The sequence below is a fragment of the Equus przewalskii genome, chromosome 29 (assembly GCF_037783145.1).
Source record: "Equus przewalskii isolate Varuska chromosome 29, EquPr2, whole genome shotgun sequence".
Classification (NCBI taxonomy): domain Eukaryota; kingdom Metazoa; phylum Chordata; class Mammalia; order Perissodactyla; family Equidae; genus Equus; species Equus przewalskii.
This window is the reverse complement of record NC_091859.1, coordinates 10,074,365-10,088,454: the sequence shown is the minus strand read 5'-3', so window position 1 is coordinate 10,088,454 and position 14,090 is coordinate 10,074,365. Positions and strand designations below refer to the sequence as shown.

The 14,090-nt window shown below is 35.2% G+C and overlaps 1 protein-coding gene across 10 annotated transcripts in view; it reads right to left on the bottom strand.

Moving 5' to 3' along the window:
• Window positions 1–14,090, bottom strand: part of METTL25 (methyltransferase like 25) — a 120,901-nt gene that overhangs the window by 30,181 nt on the left and 76,630 nt on the right. For 8 of the 10 annotated variants that reach the window (XR_011534783.1, XR_011534784.1, XR_011534785.1 and 5 more), the window contains 3 exons: window positions 13,312–13,405; window positions 1,326–1,400; window positions 705–776 (listed from right to left, as the gene is read on the bottom strand). Coding sequence is in view for 5 of the 10 variants with exons in the window: in XM_070600476.1 (XP_070456577.1) it covers window positions 705–776; window positions 1,326–1,400; window positions 13,312–13,405 (241 nt within the window). In the remaining 5 variants the exon portion in view is untranslated. The remainder of the gene's footprint in view (window positions 1–704; window positions 777–1,325; window positions 1,401–13,311; window positions 13,406–14,090) is intronic. The other 2 variants (XR_011534786.1, XM_070600478.1) reach the window with 1 other exon arrangement.

The window sequence follows — 14,090 nt, the reverse complement described above, 5'->3', positions numbered from 1 at the left end:
AGCAAACATTTACTAAAATCCATTTGTTCCAAGTAGACTGTTGAAAAGAAGAAAGTAATGCTCCCCATATGATAAAACAAAATTGTTAAAATAAAGGGTTTATAGTGGAAACAGAAGGCTGAATCCACAAATGGGTTTAATTTAAACAGTTCACGAAACTTTACTTTGATCACAGCTCAGAACAGAATCCACAAAAACCATGCTACCTAAGGATAACCAAAAAGACCAGTTTTTTGGTCATTCAACATTGGTAAAACAAATAGGATTGTGAAAAAACACAAGAAATTTCACTTGATCAAAAAGAACTTTCTATACTGCAAAATGCATATGTCCAAAAGTCCAAAAGTGAATTAAAAGGTAAATTCTTACACAGTGAAATATATACGCTATCTTTTATGCCTGGCCTTTATTAATTTTAGCTATACAGTATGTTATATATGATGGTTTGTGTTCACTGCCTACTGTATAGTAATTACCATACAATTAAAAGAATGTAAACTTTATTACAGCAGCTTTGCTGAGAACATCTGTTATACATATGTTTATGTTTAAAAAGAGATGGAATGAAGATCTAAACTTAAAAAATATGACAAAAATTATCTTACTGGTTCTACGTGAGAGAAACTTCTCCTAGATATAGGTGGGTCCATATTACTGGATTTAATGAAGATACTTGTTATACATTTAAAAACAATATAATTTACCTGCTCTTTCAGGTAGCAAAGTCGATCCAGAAGAATCAGTGTCTCTATACAAGGAGCCAGAACAACTTTCAACTAAAAGAAAGAATAAGACAGGATAGTGGTACTGAAAAAAAAAAGACTAGCTTAACACTGAAGTTTAAGACAATGTAGCTACAGAAATTTACATAAGGCCAAATCTCCAGTACCCATTGTACATCTTCAGAAAACGAATACTGCAGAGATCAAGTTTTTCTTTAATAATAATAGGAAAAGAGTCACTCTGAGGTAGAATCTAAAGGCAATCATACATTTGTGATAGAAACTTTTAAAGGGGGTACTAAGAATGAAATTCATTAAAAGGAATGCTTGTGAAATAACTGCATTGAGACCAATATGTGTTCAAAGAACTCAGAAACTTCTTTCCGTGCATTTATAATATACTTTAAGAGAGGTCTACCATGTGTTCTCTTTATTAACATTACTGGCACCTAATATAGTTCTGAAATAGGAAATGATCCAAAATGGCTTTTCTATAGCAAGAGAAAAACAACATAGATTGGTTGGTCCCATAATAAGATTTACCAGGACCCTATTCAAGTCTAGTAACACATCCAATTTAATATGTTTAATTCTGAGATTTACCATATTAAAAGCTTCCAGCTCATTCATTCTAGGCTTATACTTCTCGTAGTAGTCCATTATAATTTTTTCTGGCAGCTTCAAGATAAAAAACAAGAATAATATATTTAAAAATAGTTAAAAAGATATTTTTTTCCTTATCAAACATACCCTAAAGTAAAATACACAACAATTTAAAACAACCTTAGGTGTCTGAAGAGTTCTAAAGATATTCACAAAGCAAGTCAATATAACTCTAAATTCTTTCATTTAAATCTTTTGCACTGATAACAGGTTATTCAACATATCAAAAATAAAATCACCAATAACATCCTATTAACATTGTTTAATTTCAACAAGTAGTGATGAAATATTTACTTTCACTGGTTTCTATGCTTGGGGTACATTGTAGGAGCTCAATAAATATTTTTGAATAAAAGTAAGATTTAAAACAATATATTGAAACTACATACCCTAGAGAATAATTCAAAGGCAGCAGGAATACAATAATAACATATATTCATATTAAGGTAATTTCCTCTAACATCCACCTAACAAATCCATCAATAAGCCTCATTTTCCATTTTTTCTCTAAAACATGAGATATCCACAGAACACTGAACCCTTGTGGTTAGCAGGCCACTTTCTAGATTACTTCCATGTTTCTGTTCCCACCAGTTGAGTTTTATGCTTACTAAATCAACTGTATTTGTTTCTAAACTTGTTATGCCAACTGGCATATTATTGCAATGATATAAGGTAAATAAATATTATATAATTAATGAAACATGAATGCAAAGGAAAAGCTGAATGCCTTTGTGAAAGGCTTGATAAAGGAAAGTCATCAGAAGAAACTGCTGTCAATTTAGAGGTGGTCAAAGCAACTGAAAAGACTAGATTAAAAAAGTCAAAAATCTTAAAGGATTTATACTCAAATTTCTTTGCAAATGTCTAAATGAATTTATTATTTTTTAAAGCCCCTATTCCCTTTCTTACTGCATTAAATTTCTCTTGAATTTGAAAGGACCAAAGGGTAACAGTGAAAGGTAAGGCTTCGTCTCACCCAGTCTCTAGCGGTAGCATTCTAGAAAACATCCCTGCTTTGGGACAGAGCTGTTGCAGATTACGCCCCCTTCCCAAACCCTTTTAAAAATTTTGTCCATCTCTGAATCTTATGAGTACCTCTTAGATCAAATTTTCGCAGTAGAGTATATTGGACTAGATTCAGGCAAAAATTCTCATCTCACGAAATTATGTGTGTATCTGAATTACAGCCTTTAATCTTTACTTCTCTCCCACCTTCTGGGATCAGCAGTTGCAGGACTAATTTAGAACTCAGTCTTTTTTTTTGATCCTGCTTCACTAGCACACAGCTTCCTACAAACATGGCTTTTCAATGTGATTCCTTGAGTTCTCTCATATTCTGTCTCTCTTTTGTGCCAAACTGGGAAGCACCACCCTGGTCACCAGTTGCATTTGTTCCAAACTAGGAATTGTTGATTTTGCTCCTCAAGACACGCCACTTTAGAGAACTGTGTTCTGTTGGTTTTGCTGGTGATCTGTAACCCTGGGTATTTTCTCTTGGAATCTTTCTGCATCACTTTTTACCTTCACTGTACTTCATAATACACATGGTTTGAGATTTAAAATGCTTTCTGATTTTGTCAAAGAAGTTAGTGTGTATTTCTGTTTCTCATTCTATTTGTTGATTTTGTATGACTCTGAGAAAAGGTGAGAACATCATCATAACTCTCATCTAAAAAAATGGAAGTCTGTTGCTTCACTTTAAGTGAACCAAAGCTGGAGATTGTAGACTATGCATTAGAGGTACGTTTGACGCAAAAAAGTTAAGGCAGAATTTCAAATAGTGAAACTATATGGAAACCTGTGTGCAAAAAAACCCAAACAAATAGCCTTGTTCTTATATCAAAAGTTTGGTGAATGAAAGTATATTAATATGTCTTTATGTGAAAAATGCAGTGTTTAAGGTATGATTTCATGTATTAATCAACTTTTTCAATCAAATGCTCAACTACCAGTCTGATCAGATCAGACCACAAAGATTACATGGAAATTTTAAAATGAAGACACTATCTCCTTTAATCCTAACACCAATCTGTAACATACATATATTCACAGTCTCATTTTACAGATGACCTTATTGAGTGTTAAAGCCAGTGAGGCCTAAGTAGGGCCAACATCCTAGAGACAAATGAAGGCATCAGAATTGAGGCACTGCCCAGTGTAGGTCATACCTAAATAAGGACATACATGGAAACCTACAGGGTGAAGTGCCCATTAAATGGCAGCTGGGAGTACTGGTCATGAAGTCCATTGCTCCCTGCTGCCCATCCTCTACATTCCAGAAAAAGGGATTAATAAGAGTTAAGCTGTGTAATAGGGCCCTAGCTCAGTGGGCTATGGTTTGGGCTCAAGGAGCTATCCAGTCCTAAGGGGAAACGGGAGTGGAAGATGGTAAATGAGCAGTCATGTTTAGGTGCTTTAGATTACCCCCCCCCTTGGAATTTTTTGACAGTTCTTTTAACTCCAATATAGCCCATGTGTTAGACAGTATATATCTTACTATTCAACACATTTCTAATTCTGGACCAACTTCATCCTGTCTGAAAAAGTTTCAGGCGTCAAAGTTCTCGATATAAGCTCCTCCTTCTTGAATGCTTCAAGAAATTTCACCATTCCTTGAATTTCTTCTGCCTTTATTCCAAATCTCAATTCTTCAGTCTGCTTTAGAAGTACATTTATTTTGCCTGTTGGCAAGTACAAATTTTCTCTTTATTCTTCCTCATAGGCTTATTTATCTGATGGCTGTCAGTTTTGGAGAAATGCTAAACAAGCATTCTTCTTGTGCTCAATGTCTGTTAATAAGTTATATCAATATGACAAAAAGGAGCATGGGCTGTAGAGTTAGACAGTCTGGATTGGAATCCTTCTTCCCTAACTTCCCAGATTTTGGCATTAAGAAATCCACTTAACCTATGTCTTCATTTTCTCACCTATAAAATGAGGATAACAGCACTTGTTTCATGAGGGCATCCTTAGTATTCAGTGAGATAACCTATACAAAGCTTTCAGCACAATGTCTGGCACAAAGCTAAGGTTCAAAAAACATTAGCTTTTCTCATAATTTTTTTTTTTCAAGATTTTATTTTTTCCTTTTTCTCCCCAAAGCCCCCTGGTACATAGTTGTATATTCTTCATTGTGGGTTCTTCTAGTTGTGGCATGTGGGACGCCACCTCAGTGTGGTTTGATGAGCAGTGCCATGTCCGTGTCCAGGATTCGAACTAACGAAACACTGGGTCGCCCGCAGCGGAGCGCGCGAACTTAACCACTCGGCCACGGGGCCAGCCCCTCTCATATTGGTTTTTAAAAATGAACTTGTATTTTAGAACAGTCTTAGATTTACAGAAATTTTGAAGAGAGTTTCCATATAGCCCATATTCAGTTTCCCCTATTAACACCTTAAATATGGTTATTTACTATAATTAATGAGCCAATATTGATACATTATTAGCTGAAGTCCATATTTTATTAGATTTCCTTAGTTTTTACCTAATATCCTTTCTCAGTTCCAAGATCCCATCCCGAATAACACATTGCACTTAGTCCTAATGGAGCTTCCGAGGCTTGCCTTATTTGTGACGACTTTGACAGTTTTGAGGAGTACTGCTCAGGCATTTTGTAGAATGCTCCTTCACTGGGATTTGTCAGATGTTTCCTCATAATTAGACTGGGACTATGGGTTTTTGAGAGGAAGACCACAGAAGTAAAGTGCCATCTTCCTTATATCATATCAGGGGTAGATAGTATCAATATGATTTATCACTGTTGATGTTGACCTTGATTACCTGGCTGAGACAGTGAATGCCAGGTTTCTTCATTGTAAACTTCCTCTTTTTTGCCCCCTCTCTATATTGTACACTTTGGAAGAAAGTCATTATGTGTACCCAAACCTGAGAGGGAGCTATGTTCCATCCTTGAGGGTGGACTATTTAAATAAATTATTTGGAATTCTTTTCCATGGGAGATTTGTTTCTTCTCCTCCATTTATTTATGTATTAAAATTGTCTTTTTATAGATCACTATAAGGGGCCAGCAAAGGTGGACATACTTCAACTTCATGGGGAATGAGTTGGATTAGTGGATGAGATACATAGTTGATAGGAGATCCTCTCCACATCCTACGCTATCAGAAGACGGGTTAGCAATTGATTTATTTCTCACCACTAGATGATGGGACTGAGGCTGCTCATAAACCTTTGGCTAAGTCATAAGTGGCTCAAGACCTAGGGAAGGTGGATGCAGAGATGAGGCCTGTTAACTGATCCTGCCTAGGGAGCTGGGAAAGACAAAGCTAGTGACAAGGAGGCTGAAGTGGGCCTGACAGTCTTAGGTTCAAAGAGGAAATTATCCAAGCCATTACTCAAAAGATTAGTGTCACTAAGAATCTTCTGGAGCACACAGTGCAAAGGTGACTTGATAGATTTCTTACTTTTAAAATTGATGCAATTATGTATATAACTAATGTTTCTAAGCTTGAAATTTATGGTCAATAAGATAAAATTAAAGAAATAAAAATGTAATGCACAAAGTTCTTCCCATATTTTCTAATGTATACTTGTCAATTACTAGCTAATGGAAATAAAATTTGAACTAGCTACTATCTGAACAGCATAATCCACATATAAAATACTAAGTTCAGTTCATATTCATTCTAAAAATGATTATTGATATATAATTGATACATTTGATACATATTGATACATCATTTTTTACATCATGTTACTTATTTTTTCATTTGAATATATGTCAACTACAGATTTTTACACTTCAGTAATCGTAACTATCTAAAATAAACATTGAAATTAATGTTTTTTCTTATATTAACAGCAGTATCAATAAAATAATTAAGCAGGTCTTATTTTTCTTCCTTAAATAAATAAAAAATAAATAAAAGGTGTAATGTATTTTCCTATTCTTGCAATGATTATAACTTCTACTACTCCCTGGAGCTCCTGGTTGCCAGGGAGACATTTCTGTACCTAATGCTTCTCTGTGGTTAGCTGGGAGAATAAAAATAATTTTTACACACAATGTGGCTATTCTTATACAGAATTAGACTTATATTACACAAGAATGTTCTATTGCTTAACAAAATATCCTTTTATCTTTTGTGCATTTAGCATGAAAATGTTATTAGGCTTGGTCTTTGCATGTCCTAACATATTGTTTTTGATCACAATTTGAAAGAAGTATAAATTGTTAATTCTTGTCTTTTTCCAAATGTAATTGCTCCAAATCTATACAATCAAAAATTACAGAAAATTTTATTATTAACAATATGCTTATTTTCAAGAATTTGAGGTGGTTTATAATATGAAGCATAAAAACACATCAATAGTAGAACCATTAAAGAAAGGATAAATTCTCAAGGGTGTATATAATTCAAGGGAGAAGATCATGATGCCAAAATAACCTAGCTAAGGACAGTTGCTGGAATAAAGCATAAATTGAACTTTGAGCCTTCTGAGAGCTAAGGCAAAAAAGTAATAAGGTGAATGTTCTTTGGAGGAGATCATACTATCATGAAAAATTAAACAGAAATTATGTAGACTGTTATATAGCAGAACTCAGATAACAGGAAAAAGCTTCTTAATGTTATCTTTACTGGATGTCCAGAAATATCCTTGTACCAAATATGTCAAGACTCAGAATGCCTCCAAACCCAAAGTCCCATTTTCTTTTTTTCTTTGCTCAGCAAGATTAGCCCTGAGCTAACATCTGTGACAATCTTCCTCCTCTTTATATGTGGGTCACTGCCACAGCATGGCTGATGACTGGTGTAGGTCCATACCTGGGATCCAAACCCGCAAACCTCGGCTGCCAAAGCAGAGCATGCCAAACTTAACTACTACACCATGGGGCCAGTCTCCCAAAGCCCCATTTTATTGTGGTCTTGTCCAGTCATTGCTTGGGGAAAGGGTCACGGACAGCAACTTATGCACAGTTCTTCCTGTGGGTACACACGTTTCCTCTCTTTCACCTTATTGGATTAGGGTATTTGTGACCTATTACAGGGCTGCTGCTAGCTGATATGGTGTCTTTTCGAGAATTAGAAAGAGACTCCCCCACTTTCCTTTGGGGGAATGCAGTCCTGAGCCAAGGAGCTTGTCTTAAGTAGAACATGGGCTGGAATTTTATCCCCGCTTGTGCCCTCAGCTAGATGCCTCTGTGTACAGCAAAAGTTGGATAACTCTATGGGGTGGCCCTGCTGACGATGTGGCATGGAATAAAAGGGTTACCAAATAGGTACGAAAGAGACGAAATGAATCAATTAGGTCTTTTTCTAGGGGGAGGGTAAGGGACTGAAAGGGATGTACAAACAAAGTTTGTTGGAGGCAGAAAGCATAATCATGAAGAAACAACCTATCGATAAGCTCAAATCTGAAGAGAAAAAGGATCTAGGACAAAGAGTAAAATGGCTGGTAGTTCAGGAGCTGAATCATTATAATGGTGAAGGATTAGAAAACCTATCACTCAGGAAGTAACAATAACAGTCAATATGGCTGTTTTGAATCCTGCTCCTATTAAAAAACTACATTCTGATGAGACTAGGCTGTACATCTCTTTCTGGATTTTTGTGAAACTGAGAGATTCCAGTCTTATAAATATATGTATTCCTGAAATAACCGCCTACCAATTATTAAAAAAAACTCCAGTAAATCTTTATTTCTTGCAATCAAATATTCCTTCCTTCTTAAGACCTTGATAAAAGCAAACTATTTAATCAGAGTTCTGATAATGCATCCCTACAGGGATAAACTACTGTAGGTATATGGTGTAAATATGGTAATATAGTTCTTTAATGATCTTATTTGATATAGAACCAGCTATGGATAGCTAGATGCATTGGGAGGGGCACAAAATCCCTCAGTAATATTCCTGCCAAAAATGCATAACTTTAATCTGTTCATGAGGCAACACTCAGCCAACCGGCCTTTTGAAAATATGTCAATGTCATGAAAGACAAAGAAGTGTCGAGGAACTGTTCCAGATTAAATGTGACTAGAGACAGGACAACTAAATGCAATGTCCCATCCTGGGCTGAATGCTTTAAAAAAAAAAAAAAAACCCACGCTATTAAAGACAGAGGCAGATGATGTCAGCTTGTTTCATGATTGGTAATGCTAACTTTGTTCACTTGGTATAGGATATTGACTAGGTTTATCTACTCTACGAAATTAGAAAGCCTGTGGGAGGTACTTTGAGTCTGTGTAAATATCCTGGTCTCCAAAAGTCTTTTATGCAATGATTTTAACATCCACTAATGATTCTCCTGTGAATCAATGATTACCATGGTGGCTGCAAAAATCAACCACCAAAAAGTGTTATTTATGGGAATAACGCACATGCTTTTCTCATATCATCAAAAATGACAGATATACAAATATATATTTAACCTGTCTCAGGAATTCGCTGTTTCTTTAGGGTCAGAGGGATTCATTCAGTCTACATCATTTATGGGTACATTATCACATGGAAGTTTATGAGCTCCTTACATTTGTTACTGGCCCTCTTGTGGAATGATTCCTGCACTCACACCTGTATTTAAACCACCTGGTGATTATGATCAGTCCTGATTATTCTCTGATTTAAAATCCAAAGATCAGTTTACTTGGCCTCTCCACATGTACCCACTCCTTTAGCCTCATCTCTCACCACCGCCTCCCCTCCTTGCTTTATGCTCCAGCAATGGCTGACTCCAGAATCGTTTCTTACATCACTGTGGTTTTGCACAAGCTATTCCTCCCACACATCTGAAATGAATTCCTCACTGCCTACCCTCTCACCTTGTTTGCTCAATGAACTACACATCTTTCAAGACCAAGCTAAGGTCCTTTGTGAGATCATCACAGGCAAAGTGAGTCACTCCTTTCCCTATGACACCACCGTAGTTTACGTGTCTATTCTAAGTTCATGCTGTAATTACTTGTTTTCTTTTTTCACGGGTTATGTCTTAATTATGTTTTAGCTCCAGAGTTTACACTGTTCTTGGCACATGGGTGATTCTTCAAAATTAATGTTTGCTGATGAATAACTAAATTATTTTGGTCTCAAAAAGTTTGCTTTTGCTGGCCTGTTTTTGGAAAATATCTAAGGATATTTTCCCAAATTATCCTCCAACTACTTCCAGTAAGGTTCTAGCTTAGTGGTTTTCAATTTTGTCCGTTCAACAGTACACCACCTCCCTCTTAAAGGAGCAGTTTTATTGCTTTTATTTCACTTCTCAGTATCTGAAATTAACTTCTTCGTTTGTTTGAGTATTCATTATATGTATGTAACACACACACACAAACACACACAAGCCAGCTCTAGAACAGAAGCTCCTTTTATTGTCCTCTTCTTATGGACAAATACTCCAGCTCATTCTATGACTATCAAACGATACAATTTCTGACGCTTTTAAAACCCTATGGATGTGTGTGCGTACATTCATGCATTCCTGGGCACGTGGTCTATGCAGAGGGAAGGAGAAAGAAAGAAAAGTAATACAAAAGAAGATAAAATGCTGTGGACCATGAAGAAAACATGAAATCTTAAAGACAATTTTGAAGGTTTTCTGAAATTTGGTGAGATACTAAAGTTTGGGACAGAAGACGAAGTTTAAGAATAGCTAATCTTTTTTAAGTCTACGTAAAGCTAATCACTAGGATTTTATTGTAGACTATTCTAAGGTTCTACTAAAATGTTTTACAAAGAAGTACTTGAGATTTCCAGGAATTTTACCATAACATTTCATTCTATTATAAACAGTATACTTGCTGATATAAGGTAGTCGATGTTCTGCCACAATTTATTGTTTTCAGTGGTACAGAGTTAGGCTTAACTTTACTGTGGAATCTAAACATTCTCCTTAAATAGACCTGTATTTTGTGCTGTTTAGAGGTGTTAGAGCTATACAAAATTAAAGATCAAGGAGGGGAGCATTTTGAATAAAAAGTCTTCAATACATAAGAACAGAATCACCGCTTCTTCCTCCTTTTCTCTCTCCATGCTTCTTGGTATAATATGGGAATTTGTTTTTACAAATGTAGGCTTTATAATGGGAATGTTATAATGGGAATGTTAGATGAGTGCAAATGGAATCTCTAAGAAGACCATTACTTGAAGGATCTCAAATGGGGGTGATTTTGTCCCCCATGGCATTTCTGGCAATATTTGGAGACTTTTTTTTTTAAATTTAATTTTTTGGATTGTTACCACTAGGGTGCTATGGCTGACATCTAGTGGGCAGAGGCCAGGGATGCTGCTAAACATCCTACAATGCACAGAACAGCTGCCCACAACAAGAATTATGCAAATGTCAAGAGTGCTGAGTTTGAGAAATTCTGCCGTAAGATACAAAGTCCATGCTGTCTTTCACAACTGACTATAGGACTCACGGATCAATGTTTTATGCTGTGTATGAGCCACTTATATATCCAGCACATGCAGCTCTGGTCTCCTTTGGAATGATGATCCATCTGGGAATGTCCTCTGTTTACTTCTATACATTTAACATGATTTCTTGCAACTAAGAATCTATCTAGAGCAAATTAGATTTTCTAGGCACTTCACCTGCTTACAGTTTTGAATATGAAGAGATGTGCTTTAAAAGATGAGAAACACACCAATGCATTCACTACACTTTCAGTTATACATAAAAGTTTGTTAATACATGATTATGAGTTTAGTCAAAGACCTTTTAAATATTTTGGTATATTTAATATTTTAAATTTAAATGGTTTGGATACTTTTCAGTTGTTAGAATCTCATGTGAAAATTGATTTCATTTTTAAAATAAAACGACACAAATCTCTGTTTCTTGTGCTTGCGTCAAAACTATCATTTTAGCACTGATACTTCATGATTTGGGAGAACAATAATAGAATTTTGTATTGGATCAGAAATATAAGTTTGGTTTTAATAACTTATCCTATATCCAACCACTCTGGTCGGGAAGACACAACTCTCTCAACTCGTCTTGCTTAACATTAAAACAAGCAAGCAAAAATCCACAAGAAAACATATATTCATCTACTTGCTTCCTCTCACCAGCACATCTTCTTAAACACCTTTTTATGTTGTTCTGTACCTTCCTCCCCCAGTGTCTTCCAGCTTGGGCTTCTTGTTCCTTTTCTTTTTTCTAACCATTTTATTTGACATTTGTATTTAATGAGCTTCACTGGTATTATGAGAAAATCAGTGGGCACTATTATTGCCTTTATTAACTAATAAATGGAATCATTTAAGACTGATTTTACATGGTGATACTTATCTACATTAATCTTTTTTTCTTTTGTTTTTAACAGCACTTCTCAGTATAGCGGTGGTGAACAGTTGAGGTTTTTACATTAGTTGAATTTGTGTTCATGTTCCACCTCCCACTTGCTAGCTCCTTGACCCTGGGGAAATCACCTGCCTTTCTCTGAGCCTCTCTTTCTAGATCATTACACTGGGAATAATAATTGTATCTACCATGGGTGTTTTTGTGAAGAGTAAATGAGATAATGTTGTGATGTCCTTAGTTTAATAACGATTACTTAGTAAGTGCTTAGTAAATATTAGCTATCAATATTCTTATCAGTAACATCATAAGCATATTAAGGAACATTTACTATGGTTATTATTAAAGACACACCTGGGAAGAGAAAGCCATCAGGAAGGATAAGCAACATTCTTTCTGGATTTTTACTGTTTGGTTTTGGGCAAAGAATAATAAACAGCTCTTTATTTGTGAAAATAATGCTTAGGTTTGTGTTCTTGATATGAAATGCAAGACATGAAATTGAGACATGCAATAAAGATATGTACTATTTAAGACTAAATGGAAGGAAGACCAGTCTGATTAAAACTATTTTTTAAAAAAACCCAGAAATAAAATAACTAGAATAATAGTGTCTATTCTTATTCATTTATGCAAGACTAGTAGGATCTTTGTTTTGGTGACTAAATAAAAATATATGTAGGATTCATATCAATTGTATTATTACAAGTAGTACATTTACAAAGATCAGCATATTAAAAATTAATAATATTTAGTTAGCATTTACTATGTACATTGTATTCAGCATTTTACATATATTACCTAATTTAATATTTCTTAAATCATATGAGTCAGGAATGCTTTTTTAATAGCCATTTTACAGAGGAAGTAACTTGATTAGTACCAGTCTAATTGCTTTAAGTAATAAACCAACTCAGGAGCAAACAGATAATTGGTACAATAAATAGTAATATCCTTTAGCTTTGATATAACTTAACCATATCTGTGTAACTTTTCTCTTTCACGAAATACATTTCATTCCTTTAACCATCTATTTTATTTATTTTAATTTATAATCAATTCAAAATATCAGAGTAATCCAAGTTCAATTTTATATTTTAGTTAATAACTTATTTGAATCATTGAGAGTTTATTTTTTTTTTTCAGGGTTAGAATATTTATTATTACTAGTCAATCAGCTTTTCTTCAATAAGAACATTTTGTCTTTAACAATATGTTCTTAATTATTAGTTTGGACCTCCTAGATGTTACCACTTTCCAGGATTCTCCCATTCAAAGGCTTTTTGAACTTAAGATTTCTTAATCTGCTATACAATCTTTAAATAAATGCAGTTCAAAATTAAAATCATTTTCTCTTGCTTTACTTACAATTCCCATTTGTTCTGTTATCTTGCTTTTTAACTCTACTTTTATTTGAGAATTGGCACGTTTTCACCTGGATAAAGCTAAAGGGGGAATCTCTCTAGAGGTGTACGACAGCAAACTACTCACAATGACAGGAAATGTGAACTAGAACAAAGGTCATGGAGGTTTGCTTTCAACATTATTTAGACGTTTTTCACAAATGGGAGAAAAGTAGAAGGAAAATAATTTTGTATTATCTCAATTCATTCCCTCATAGGAGTTCTGTTTTTTACAAAAATAAAGTGTCTTCATATACTGACCTTGGATTCATCTAATCCAAGCTTCTTTAGAGACTTTCTGACATAATCCAGAAAGGAAGAGGATTTGGAATAAATTTTACCAACATGCTGATCACTGCAAAACAAAATTGAATCTCTTTTTAGATTTTCAAAAATTAAATTAAAGATGATTTAAAATTCAATCATGAAATACTTTTAAATACCATCTGTGTATATGGTACAAGACCTAGATGTGATAAAATGTAGCAATATTTCTGGGGCAGGCCCCGTGGCCGAGTGGTTAAGTTCGCGCGCTCCGCTGCAGGCGGCCCAGTGTTTCGGTGGTTCGAATCCTGGGCGCGGACACAACACTGCTCATCAAGCCACGCTGAGGCAGCGTCCCACATGCCACAACTAGAAGGACCCACAACGAAGAATATACAACTATGTACCGGGGGGCTTTGGGGAGAAAAAGGAAAAAACAAAATCTTTAAAAAAAAGAAAAAAAAATGTAGCAATATTTCTGTCAACATTTTTTATTTATTTTTTTGAGGAAGATTAGCCCTGAACTAACATCTGCCGCCAATCCTCCTCTCTTTTGCTGAGTAAGAGTGGCTCTGAGCTAACATCTGTGCCCATCTTCCTCTACTTTATATGTAGGATGCCTACCACAGCATGGCTTGACAAGCGGTGCGTGAGTCTGCACCCAGGATCCGAACCAGTGAACCCCAGGCCACCAAAGCAGAATGTGTGAACTTCACCACTGTGCCACTAGGCCAGCCCCTGAACATCTTTAAGCCATATATTATAAAGTTATCAGG